Source organism: Chenopodium album, chromosome 13 (assembly GCF_948465745.1).
Source record: "Chenopodium album chromosome 13, dcCheAlbu1.1, whole genome shotgun sequence".
Classification (NCBI taxonomy): Eukaryota; Viridiplantae; Streptophyta; class Magnoliopsida; order Caryophyllales; family Amaranthaceae; genus Chenopodium; species Chenopodium album.
The window spans coordinates 35,330-48,456 of record NC_137846.1 but is presented as its reverse complement, the minus strand read 5'-3'; the positions used below and the strand labels follow the sequence as shown (position 1 = coordinate 48,456).

General features: G+C 32.8%; 1 protein-coding gene and 1 long non-coding RNA gene across 3 annotated transcripts; one reads left to right on the top strand and one right to left on the bottom strand.

Annotated features, from left to right (window-relative positions):
* Nucleotides 1–4,821: 4,821 nt before the first annotated feature.
* On the top strand, nucleotides 4,822–9,387 carry LOC145575828 (uncharacterized). Of its 2 annotated transcripts, XM_081633623.1 has the most exons (6): nucleotides 4,822–5,591; nucleotides 5,690–5,883; nucleotides 7,098–7,419; nucleotides 8,137–8,229; nucleotides 8,894–8,952; nucleotides 9,188–9,387. In XM_081633623.1, exons 1-6 carry the CDS (start codon nucleotides 5,499–5,501, stop codon nucleotides 9,213–9,215), a joined length of 789 nt encoding a protein of 262 aa, XP_081489749.1. In that variant the 5' UTR covers nucleotides 4,822–5,498; the 3' UTR covers nucleotides 9,216–9,387. The 2 variants fall into 2 exon arrangements, with proteins under 2 accessions (XP_081489749.1, XP_081489750.1); XM_081633624.1 differs by lacking the exon at nucleotides 8,894–8,952 and having other exon boundaries at nucleotides 4,830–5,591.
* An 868-nt stretch (nucleotides 9,388–10,255) lies between these two features.
* Nucleotides 10,256–11,944, bottom strand: LOC145575827 (uncharacterized). Its single transcript, XR_014098276.1, has 3 exons — nucleotides 11,675–11,944; nucleotides 11,528–11,576; nucleotides 10,256–10,841 (listed from the first exon to the last, which is right to left on the bottom strand). It is a non-coding gene; the product is annotated as an uncharacterized LOC145575827 (long non-coding RNA).
* Nucleotides 11,945–13,127: the final 1,183 nt, after the last annotated feature.

Sequence of the window (13,127 nt, the reverse complement as noted above, 5' to 3'; positions counted from 1 at the left end):
GTCGTAATTAGTAGTATTTTTGGCTCGTTAGAGCCACTTTTATTACTAATTGGTGTTTTCTAGTGTTTTCGTAGTTTCGGTTGAGTTTTCTAGGGAATTGCATCTTTGGAGCTTTTTCCCGGGATTATTACGGTACAACTACGAGCATTTGAAGGCATGATCGATTGCTTTTGGACACCGAGTATTCAAGACCCGAAGTGGAGATTCGAATTGGGCCAAGAATGGAGCCCAATCCAAGTCCAGCATATAGTCGGGCCCGATCGGGCAAGCTTTAGCCCGATCGGGCAGATGCCCAGAACAAGAGGGCGAAGATAAAAGGCGGGCCCGATCGGGCGGTCCTACGCCCGATCGGGCGCGTGTTTCTGGGGAGGCTTCTTCGACAATTACTTAGTTTCTATTTAGGAGTAATTTCAGGTTATTGTATAAATACGATTTTAATGCTTTTGCTTAGGACCTCTTCTCTTAGGCTTTCTATCTCTACTTAGCTTTAGGTTAGTTTCTCTCTCTACAACATTGTTCTCCATTTTTGTTCTTAATTCAACTCCTTAATTTCGATTACTTTGGTAACGATTTCTTCTACTTTAATCTCATTTATTTTACTTTATTTCTTTCATCATGTTTCCTTTAATTGCTTTGTTTAGTTTATGTTCAATTATGTCTGAGTAGTTTTTTTTCTAGGGTTTATGGGGATCCATAATTAATGTGAAGGGGTAAATTATTATTGTTGGTTATCAATGCTTGATTAATTTCCTATTGATTGATTTAATGCTATGCAATTAGATTAGGCCTGGTTTAATTGTATGAGTTTAGCAATATTGATTCGAGATTCGAGAGATAAAAATTGATGTTTAGGCTTAGTTGCAATAGGCGGACTAATTTATAAATGGTTAAGTAGAGATTCGAGGGATGAGATTTAATACCGGTAAATTAACTCTGTAATTGTAATACGTAGCGAAAGCCCTTTATGATCTGATTAATTGATGCATTGATGATTGATTGTTATGTTTTACCTTGGAATATTGTTTATTGGTGAACCTATGCCCTAGGCTTTTATTTCATTGATTTTCCTCCTACTTTTATTCCTTCTCACTTATACTCTTAGTAGTTTAGTTCCCTTTTATAATAACAAATTGGTTACTTGATAATTTAGATTATATTGATTAATTAGGAATAAATTAACTCGTTTCCCTGTGGTTCTTCTTCCCTATCTGCATAGTTAGTGGATTTAGGTATTATTTTTGATTGGGTGATTACGACTTTAGCCTGTCACAATTCAACTTTGAAATTTCTTCAAAAGCTAGGAAAAAAGAGAACAACAAGTCAGAAATCTAGGTTTGTGCCTTTAAAGCTAACATTTTAAGTAAAATTTAATAAACAAGTTATAGCACTTAATGTTATTAATATATATATATATAGCACTTAATGTTTAGTTTAATAACAATTCATTTTCATTAACAGGTGGGCCAAATCAGAAGGTTGAGGATGCAATACACTACTCAACTAATGCTACTGAAGAAAAACCACGAGTCTAAGAATAATAGAATAGCAGCAAGAAGATTTGCAAAGGCATTATATAATATGTTCACTTATGAATAGATATATGTCCATAGCTGATTGATAAAACTTATAGAAATTATTTGTTAACAAAATTACTCTATGTTATTAAATTTTTAATTATTTACGTTTAAAGTTTGATAGATATTATATGTTTACATAATAATTCTTACAATTTTATATGAAAATTGCGGGTTTTATGTAAAGTATTATGTTAATTAATTTTTATCATTCACAAAAGCTAAATGATTCTTTACAAAAACTTAATGATCACTTTTAGAAACTAAATGATCGGTTTCAAATACTAAAATATTCACTTATAGAAGAATAAAAAAATTAATATTTCAATAAGAAGAATAGTACTTAATAACAAAAGGTTAAAAGGTATTCTTATAAATATTAGGAGCCACTTAAGCATTTATAGGAATTATTACATTTTTGGAAGCTAATGGGAGGAATTTGAGCACTTGATCTTTTGAACACTAGAAACAACTTGATCATTGGCTTGACCACATAATTGGAATTTGAACACATTTCATAAACTTCTTCAGTAGATTTAAATTGTTCCCTACTAACTCAAACTTACTTGCTTCTTCAAAAATAATAATATCCTTTTTTTCCCCACTGCAATAATGTAACATGTAATAAATAAACAAATACATTATCAATAATGTTCAATTATAATGATGCATTTGATCAATTACAATTGAATTACCAAATGTAAAAACATAAATGATCATCTATCGTTACATAACTGAACATTATTTTTAAAACTACAAAGTAGTGATAATCATTAAAAGTCACATGTACAATATATAATTCCATAAACACAAGTAAATATATGTAACACCCCAATAATTATCTCTTTAAACCTGTAAATACCCTGAACAAAATCCAAGAGAATTACTGACGTGCTACCGCCACGTGTTCAAATGTTAAGGTTATTTCAGATTTAGCAGCGGAAAAACTAACTCAGTTAAAAATAAGTTTCAAAACCAACGATCAAAACCAATTAAGTCTTACAACTTGGAACCATTAAGGCCCTTATTCAAAACCCCGTAAAAGTGGTAAATAAAACAACCATAGTTTAAATAAGTTCAAAAGTAAGAAATTACATAAACTGTGAATGGTAACCAACACTCCACTCAAAATCCCACCACCTTGATGCAAGTTCTGAATATATAAAAACCTGTGGTTAATCTGCTTCCCACTATTACAAGTGTAAATATTAGATCATTACAAGGTCATTGAAAGGCGAAGGCCATGACCAAAGAAAGACACACAAAAGCACACAATAAGCAACGCTGAGTACATACAAGCTACGAAATATAATAAGAAATCCCTAGCATGCTACTTATATTCAACCATGACAAACAATGAAATTATAGACTCAATCACACGACTCAATTTTCAACTTTACTAAGACTTCACTAGTTAATAATAATTAAATCATTTCATTTTATTCATCAGATTAAGCAATAGACAAGGTTGTCCATCTCATGCTCCATTTGGAACATCAATAAAAGAAAAACCCCATGCCTCCTTTCGGAAACATCAATAAACATCCAATGGCCACGGGCGCGACTCTGTGACCATAGCTAGTATGAGATCTCATCTAACTTCTAGTTTTTGAAAAGTATTTAAAACAAGAGACTCGTAGATCAGACGGCCTCTAGAAAAGTGCACGGCTAATACCCCGTGTACCCTAACCCCTGCTTGTCATTACTCTAGTTGTGCACCAATCTAGAGTTTTATTGCTCATCCATCATGCACTTTACGTGATTTACAAGTTTAGACTTGATGATGACTCGTATGCAGAACAATACAATCAATCAAATATCAAATCATCCAAGCAATCCAAGTTTCCAATTCAATTCTTAATTTATTAGTGACAAATAATATTTATTATTGATTCCTTTAACTACCTCGGTGAATATTCACCTTAAGTGCATGAAGCACCCCAAACACCTTAAGTGCATGAAGCACCTCGTCTTTTGGAGACTTTAATTCTTCCCTTACTCATTTCATATCAATAATCATGAACGAGTAATAAAATAATTCATTCCACATACTCACATACCTTTGCCTCTAAGCGCATCTTGCAAAATAACGTATAAACAATACATACAAGGTAAATTAATACACAACATACGGAAATCACCATGTATAACCAAACAATTGAGCCCAGTCTTCTCTATACATGATACTAAGTTCTCGATACGCCCCTAAACATGCTTCTAAAGGCAAGGTTTCGTAACTTGTATGTAACTTGAGAAATGAATTGGTATTCCACTTTACCAACTAGAAACACCTTCTATGAGGTCCTCTCCTAAACCAAACAACAAAATCTCAATCAATACCCAAACAACCAAATTTACAGCAATACTAACGTACTTTAAAACCTTCAAAATCCAATTAAACACCACTTTAAAACCTCCCTTTAATTAGAATCAAAAGCTTATACATAATTCTTTAGATTTCCTTCATAAAAACCTTAAAATACACCTTTATACATAAAATTACAGCAAGTTTAAAACTTTATAAAAATTTAAAAATTTATTCTATACATGAGATCTTAAAATTATAATAATCTTTGAAACTACCAACATTATGTATTAAGTTAGTAGGCTTTAAACCCAAAAATTCACGAATTTAATGTAATTAGAGGCCTCAAAATAATAAACAAAAATCTGAAAATTTAATCTTGAAATAGATAACGAACTTAGAAGTTGAAAGAGGTTAGGACTTTGCACGAGCTCTAAGTTGAGATAATAATCTGGCATAATCTCGGCTTGCTTTTGCAATGTTTTTACCCCTTGCAATGGAGATCAAGTGTGGGGTATGTATAAAAGATAGAGTATTTAAAGGTACAGACTATGCGCTAAATGTAGGCATACAATATTTGAGTGGTGTAGGGCATGCTATACATACGGGAGCGGTTGCAAGGACGTATCACGCAATGCACTGTTGTGCGCCCGACACACACAACTGGCTGGACAATTTATCTAATGTCAAATGTTTACATGATTTCGAAGGTTTTGGTTTTAAAAAAGGTTCGAGATTTGGGTCGTGGAAAGGGAATTTGATGGTTTTGGTAATTAGATTTTTGGGTTTTGCGGAAAGTTGATAGAGATTAACGATTTAACTTTGACAGTTTGGTTTTTAGGTATCGGTTTAAATGTGTTGGGATTTTCCAAGGTTAGGTGAAGGCTTACGAAGGTCTTAGGCATGCACCGAATTTAGCTACATTATTGAGAATCATCTTGATTTTGCATTGGGTAGTTTGTGCTAATAAGGGAGACTTTCCTTAGACGAGTGCAAACTTCAGTTTTGTAAAAAATAATTTCTTCATTGCAGGTTTTTTTTTTCTGTTTTTTTTATGAAGACATTCTTACTTTTAAAAATTAAAATCAACTTTGGTACTTTTTAATATTTATTCCATTCAACTCACCTTCCTAAAATTATGGGCTAATCAAATTGATTCTTTATTATTAGCGAGTCGAGCATTGGTTAGTCAAAAAAACATAGGTGAGTAGGTGACCGTAGATGTCAAATGTAATGGTTTTTCTTTAATTTAACTGGTATATAATTTTTGGTTCACGGGATCATACTCAGCTTTTTGAATATCTGGAAAATCAGGTGAGTAACTGTAAAATATGTGATTCAATTCTGGATTTGCAAGGGCAAAAGATAAGAAAGAAAGGTGGTTCAGTAATACAAGGGAGGTCTCTGATTAAAAGTTTAAGAGACAGAGTTAAAATTGGTAAGCCGACCGATTTAAACTATAGAGAAGCGAGGTTGAGGGTGATGATAGAGCAGAAGAATGGGTAAGCATTAGGTATTCAAACAAAGAAACAATAAAATTAGGTATTCTCGAAATCAGTTGGGGAAATTGAGAGAGAAACGATTAGGGAATTGAATTAGGGTTATGGTATACAAATATAATGCTTTGTTCTTCTCTAAGGACCCGATTACAGTCCTGGCTTCGTGATTACGACAAACTTCAATCCGTTGCCGTCATTCTCCTGTACGTCCAAGTAAGTTAAGTTTATCAAGCTTTTTAATTTTGGATATTTTTGATTTTTAATATGAGTATCTTGTTTAATCTGTTGGTATTTTTTTTTTCTTTTCTCAGATTGGATGCTCATTAGTTGGATCTCTAGGAGCTCTGTATACTGGGGTTCTTCTTATCAACTTGGCTATTGCCCTGTTTGCCCTTGTTGCCATTGAGAGTGGCAGTCAAAGCCTTGGCCGAACTTATGCCTTTTTACTCTTCTCTGCAATCCTGCTGGACATCTTCTGGTTTCTTCTTTTCTCCTATGATATATGGTCGGTCACTTTCTCATTAACACTATTAATCTTGGCTGCCTCTATTCATCCATCATCTTTATACACTACTATTTAGTTCTTAATCAACATGAATACTTTTCAATATCTAACAAATTCTTGGATGAGCCTTACAACATCTTAGTGGGTAAATGGCCTTAGTTAGTTCCTGTCAAACCTAACTCTTTTCGGCACAATGTGTTTCACACTTTCACAGCATCTATAAACTTCAATCTGTTGTCATGTTCACCAATGGGTGCATACATGTCAACTCAGCATCTATAAACTTCAATCTGTTGTTATGTTCACCAATGGGTTCATGTCAACCCGACACAACATGTGTTTGATGAGACAAGGTACGTTTGTTTTGACGGAAAACATTTTTCAAGAATATGATTTTCCCACTTTCCATTGTTTGGTTTGTAAAGGATGGAAAACTATTTTACCTTAGATGGAAAGTAGTTCTCCCTACTCCTTACATCCTTAAGGAAAACCATTTTTTGCAATTGTTTTCCATGGAGAATCATTTTCCCAAAAAATTGTTTTTCCGTCGTAACAAATGGAGCCTAAGAGTTTGGGGGATTAGAGAGTTTACTGATTGGTTGGAAGCTCTCAATATCTCCATTGTTATTTTATTGTAAATGTCTCCTTGACTTTCGCATATCATGCCCCAATAGCATTTTTAGGTTAGTAGATGGTATCTTGGAATTTTAATGTCACCAGAATCCTCTTGGACTGAGATATGAAGGAGTTATCTGATTGGTTACAAGCCCTCAACTCATGCTCCTTGTCAACTCTGCTAGATTGAGAGATTGGGTGGGGACTTCTTTTGGTGCTTTGTCTTCTAAATCCTCATTGCAATGCTCCACTTAACACTTTTTTGGGTCCTTTACTTCAATATACATCTGAAAATTTGAATGTCCAAACATAGTGACCAACATTGTAAAGAAATTAATAATTGTGAATTTTGTAAATATCTGTAGCGCCCTGTTTATTGATGTTTCTCTTTGTTTGGTCTGAGTATATGGTAGATTCTGATATTTTACGGTTTTACCCCAATTATTCGAAGAAGCTTGATTTTCTTGCCCCATTAATTTGTTGAAACTCATTTGGAATGCTTCCACAAGTTTATGAACCCTTTGAGCTGTGGGATATTTTAATTGGAGTGAGGCTATGGACTTTTCTTCTGACTGTCCTTTTTTCTTGTATATGTGCAGGCACATCTCGTCAGAGAATAATGGAGCATCATTTATCTTTTCCTTGAAACTCACTCTGTTAATGCAAATTCTTGGATTGTCAGTAAGAATATCGTCGGCTTTCTTGTGGATTCAGATGTACAGACTGGGGCTTGCATATGTCGAAAGTGCAGTTTCTCGAGAAGCAGATTTTGATTTAAGAAACAGTTTTCTAAGTCCTGCCACACCTGCAGTAGTTAGACAATCCGCAGATTCTGATGATCAACTAGGTGGATCTATATATGATCCAGCATACTACTCCTCTCTTTTTGAAGTTAATCAAGATGAAAAACACTCTAAAAAGGTTGGTGATCTGCAACTACTGCTGTAATGTACTTGAGAGTTGACTCTGAAATAACCTGCTTGTACTTAGCTGATGAGAAGTATATTTTTTTAGGCTTTTGATTGCTCTCTTCTCTTATTTAATATCGTTCCCTCTCCTCTTTGCCACTGAATATCCTCTTGTTGATTTCATGTGTATCTTTATTGCATCATTTTATAACTGCTTTGGTGACTTAGTTTCATATGTATCTGTATTTCATCATTTGAAAACGGCTTTGGTGACTGATTTTCGTTAATGAAAGGCAAGGAGAAAGGGAGAATCAGGATATTTGGATTTTGCAAGCAGTTTTTTTCAGCAGAAAAAAGCTATAATGGTTCGATTTATGACACTCCCTTTCCTTTTCTATGGTGTGAACTGCTTGAACCTAGAAATCATGCAGATTTTGTGAAGTACTTGATGTTTTCATTTTCAATAAACATAAAACCTTCTTTTCCCTTTTGCCATAGGTGGTGGTTGGTGGTGTTGTTTTTATTTTTTTTTATTTTTTTTTATCCATACCAATCCTGTTCACCAACGTGGGTTATCCTTTTTCATTCACCACTCTACACAATCAAGAAAAAACTGTCTTAATCAAGGAGTCGAGGTCTGTGGATTCTATTACTGTGCATGTTTATTATTTTTGATGTTGTCTTCAATTAGAGGTGGAATCTCACAGTGACACGACTCACATCCTTGCAGGGCCAAAGCGATGTCAAGGATGGTGATTCTTCATCTCACACTGAAAGCTGTATATTGAAGCTGTCTGTGGGGAGTGCTTTTCAGACTATAGTGGTAACTTCTTGTTGCTCTGTTTGCTTATAGTTTCTCATCTGGACTGTGGAGTGTTGTTTGATTTTTTTGCATTTATTATTTAAAAATATTTTCATGAGTTCATTTGTGTGATGATGAACATATGCATTGCTATGGATGCCTGTTGGTTGTTTTTATGATTAAAAATCCGCAGTTACTTTATCTAGTCTAATACTAGCCCCATAATTTTAAAAGTAATTACTTTACTATTTATTTAATTTTGTCACGTATATACATGAAAAAACGTAATTCAAAGGAAAACTAAACCTTTTTTCCCTGTTGCATGAGACCGTTACTTTTTTTTTTAATTAAACATTCTAGCATCGGGTTTAGGTTTGACAATGCTGCTGTAGTGTTTTATATTGCCTAATTTTTTTTATTTCCAAAGTCCATTGATTAATTATCAATAGTTAAATTTCTCTAATTATGTCAACATTCATCAATCATTTTTTTTAAAATGGTACTAGCGTCGGTAGCTCATATATTGGACACCAACTTTTCATTCATCCCTCCCCTAAACTAAGAATATGGTTAAGCTTGTTTTTGTATAAATTGTATGCTTTATATACTATGTAATTCAAGGTTTTTTTGGTCGAGTTATTTACTGTCATATATTTTTGATACAATTGCTCGACAAACTTCCCAGAATCCCGGCTATATGCATATGTCGTTTTCCTACGAGGGTCACATAGTAAATTATAACAGGTGATTTGCCTTCTTCCTCGGTAGTTCACTAGTTTGTAAATCTAATGAGGACACGTTATTATGAAACACCCAGGGATTAGGGGAGTTAAAATTAACGAAGTCTGGAATTTTCAAGAGAATGATATGTGACCTGTGATGTTTTGTTGTGAGACTGATATGCTACGTTATAATAAATCTTAGAATCGTATACAGTATTATAATTTCCTTGGATCTGACTATACTATTACATGTGCAGGACGAGAATGCGGCATGTCGTCGTCTAAATATTTTGTAATAATATGTTTATTTTTGGAAATAGACATTCCAAAGTCTAATGAGTTTCTCTACATGCTTTGTTAAAGAGATTGAAGCTGTCATCAACAAGCCTTGTATACTGATTTTTGTAGGACTGGCATCCATATATATAAATTACTTCGTATATATTTTTTCCATATATATTATTTTTTGGAAAAATTGGTTTTAATAATTTCAAATTTGCTCAATTCTCTTTTAATACTCTATAATTCAATATTGGATCGTTCTAGAAGAATAATCCAAACTTTTGGACTGTTTACTTTCTTCAATAACAAACCGGTCAACAAAAGCCAATGACGTGTTATTACTGGTTATGTGACACAAGTTAAGTTGTGATTGGTCCAAAAAATAAAAATGAACAATTAACAAAAATGGAAAAAAAATGCTTGGTGGCCATCGCTCTAGGCCCTTCTTAAAGAGCTGAGCCCCTAATCACCAAACTCGAAATCTCTTACTTGGTCTTGGGCTTCAAATAATATCGTGGTTCAATAATTTGGCTTATGACCTTGGTCGGTCATAAGAATGTACTCCAAATTCTAAAGATCTCATGGTGGTCCATAAGTCGATAATTGTCATGAAAAAACATGTGCGACAGGAAAAATTCACATATTTATAATGGACAATATCACTAATCTTGAACAAAATATATTCATTTTTTTAGACAAAATAATTTGTTGGATGTGTCCTATAAGTAGGGGTAAAACTAATATGGTTTAAAACCAAACTAAACCGCAAACCAAATCAAATTAGTAATGTTATTCCTTTTTTTTTTTTTTTTTTTTTTTTTTGCTAATATGGTTCAGTGCGATTTAATAATTAAAAAAAAAATTACGAATTGGTTTAGATTTAGGATTTAGAAAATCGAAAAACCGAAAATCAAACCAAAATATAGGACCATATCTTAATTATAACCCATTTCTGATTTTCTGTCTAAGGCCAAAAACACAAGTAATGTTGAGTCAGACCCAAAAAAGTTACAAATCAAAGTTTAAAACACTAAGCTCAAAATATTGCGTTGCGTTTTTCCTTTTTAAAACCGAATTAAAAACATTGTGAATTGGGTTGGAACACAAACAAAGGGTTTTTTTGGGTTCCCTCAGGGTTTCTCCCTTTGAAGGGTTTTCCTAGCCTCAATTGCTAGGTTTTTTCAATTTCTTTGAAGGTTTTCCTTCTCACTTCATCTTTACCACTTCTTTTCCTCTTGGTCTCAACTGTGAATCTTTATAGGGGGGTTCCACTGGTGTTTTATTGGTTGTAATCCCCAAAAACCTTACAATAAATAGATCTCATACTTTTGATGATGATTTTTCTCTTGAGTATATTTTCTTTTTGTGTTTGTTAAAACATGATTTAAGAGAGTAATTTAGGAGCATTACTGCCACGTGATTACGTAAGACTTTTTAAAACAGGGATTTACAGCGGAAGAAATACATACTTAACTTATATATATTAATAATAATAGTAATAATAGCTTTTAAAATTGAACCATATGAGAAATCTTCATACAAAACGTCAATTATGAAACCTAGACTACATGATTATCGTCCTTCATCCCCAATATCACATTTAGATCACGTCGAGTCATCATCACCTATCTACTTATCATAATGATAAGTAGGGCCAAGCCAAAACAAAAGAGAAATACGTATTAGCAAAAACGCTAAGTACATACCAATGCTAGATACGTAAAATCAAGTTATTTAATCAAACATGCTTTCGTAAGATTTAGCATTTGTAAATAATAATTATTCAAACCTTCCATAAATAGAAATTTCACATTTAGAAATGTTTAGAAGCATTCCAAAAATTATCAACATTTCAAAACAAACGACTTTCCCAAAATACATTCTAATAGAAATGGAAGATCAATGTTTTCGTAAACCATTTTTCCACCTAAGTGTGCACACCCCCCAAGCTAGTAACTCCTTACATAGTGCCATCAAGGGGAAAGACTAGCCCATACTCTTCATTTTTATCACCGCATAGTGGGAGTCATAAAAATCCAATATATACCTTTGATAAATCAACCTTCCAATTCCCATGTATGGGATTTCAATAACATTTGTTCTTTAAAATGAATTTGAATTCAAGTATGTGTATAAACAACTTTTTAGAACATTGAAATTATTTCCAAAGATCAACCAGTAAAACATTTCACAATATTTATTTCATAAACATTCATAAATCCTTGTTCAACATTTACACATAGTTCATCATTCAAAACATAAAATACGTTTATAAATAAAATCGCATAGTTAAAGATCTAGCCACGAATACGTACCTTGATCTTTACAACTATTCCACTTAGATTTACAACCACGAAGTATCTCCTAAATCAACATTATATGGAGTATTTTAAATAAGCATCAAATATGAAACCTTATAAAAATTATAAATTGAAATTAGATATTAGTTTTGAAAGACTAACCGCAAAACAATATAAAGTAGCAAAGCTCACGAGAAGGTTCACGTTGAAAAGAAGAAGTCGGATTTTGCAGAAGCCATATCTCATAGTATATAACTTTAAATTGGGTGATTCTTGAGCCTAACCTCAAGGATTTTTCAAGAGGAACAACTTTGTCTCAAACAGCAAAAGGCTAAAAATGAACAGAAGTGGTTGAAAAATGGCCTGGAACATATACGGGATGAAATAGTACGAAAATGGAGGAAGAAAGAAGAAAATAAGGATGGAGCTTTAAGAGCAAGAGACTTTTGGATTAAAATGGCTGAACTTTGGTTCTATTTATAGAGTTTGAGAACTTGGAGGTCAAGGATTCAATTATTCAAACTTGTAGAGGAAGTTTACGAGGTCATGCTATTGACATCATGTACGATGTCAACTTCGAAGTCAAGTATTTAAGCTTGTAAAGGAAGTTTGTGACTTTGGTCATGCTTTAGGAGTAAGAAATGGACTTAAGTCCTTTGACTTGGAGCAAAGAAATACTCAAAGTAGAAAAAATCTTATTTTCAGCTACTAAATTCCCGGCTTGCATATCAAAATCTTTTATAAAACATAATTTTAACCAAATGATTTTCGTAGTAAAACTAAATAAAATTCTTTTGAGTCACTTTAAAACATAATAATATGTATTATTAATAAACTATGACGTATTCAAGTCAAAACATAATTAATAGTTCAAAAAACGGGTTTAAAAATACGGGATATTACAACTATGCATTAGTGGATTTCAAGCCAAATCAGTGTGAACTTACAGATTGTGTTGATTTAGATGAAGTATTTTCCTAAAAGATTGTTAATCAAATCTAATCTACGATGTATTTAGGGCATGTTCACTTCAGCTTAGTTTAGTTCAATTCAGCTCCTAATTTTTTTTCTCTCATAAAATATTCATTTCAGTTCAGCTCAGTTCAATAAATGTGAACATGCCCTTTATTTTAAGGTGTGTACTTATGTTGGAATTCTTAATTTTTTAGGAATCATATGTAAGTGTCGTTTGACTATATTTTATTAATGAAATCTGTTTGTTAAAAAATAAATAAAAATAATAAGGATTTGGATTGGATCGTATAATAATATGGTGCAGTGCGGTTTGAAAAATTCCAAAACCGAATTAATATGGTCTAATATAGCTACATTTGTTTATAATTATATCAGTAATTAACTAATTTTTGATAATTTCCGAAAATGGCGAGTATTAGAGACAATTTAAATACATTTTGTATGATACACACAAGTAGAGGTTAATACGTAATACAGGGGTGTCTCTTCGGAGACATGTGATAAAATTGGAACTTTGTAATGTAAGGGTTAGACCCCGTTCTTTAGAGCTGCTCTGCTCTGCTGAGCCCTGCTCAAAAGAAATCTGCTCTACTCTGCTCTGCCTTGCTCTGCTCTTCTCTATTTTCAAATAATAATTAAT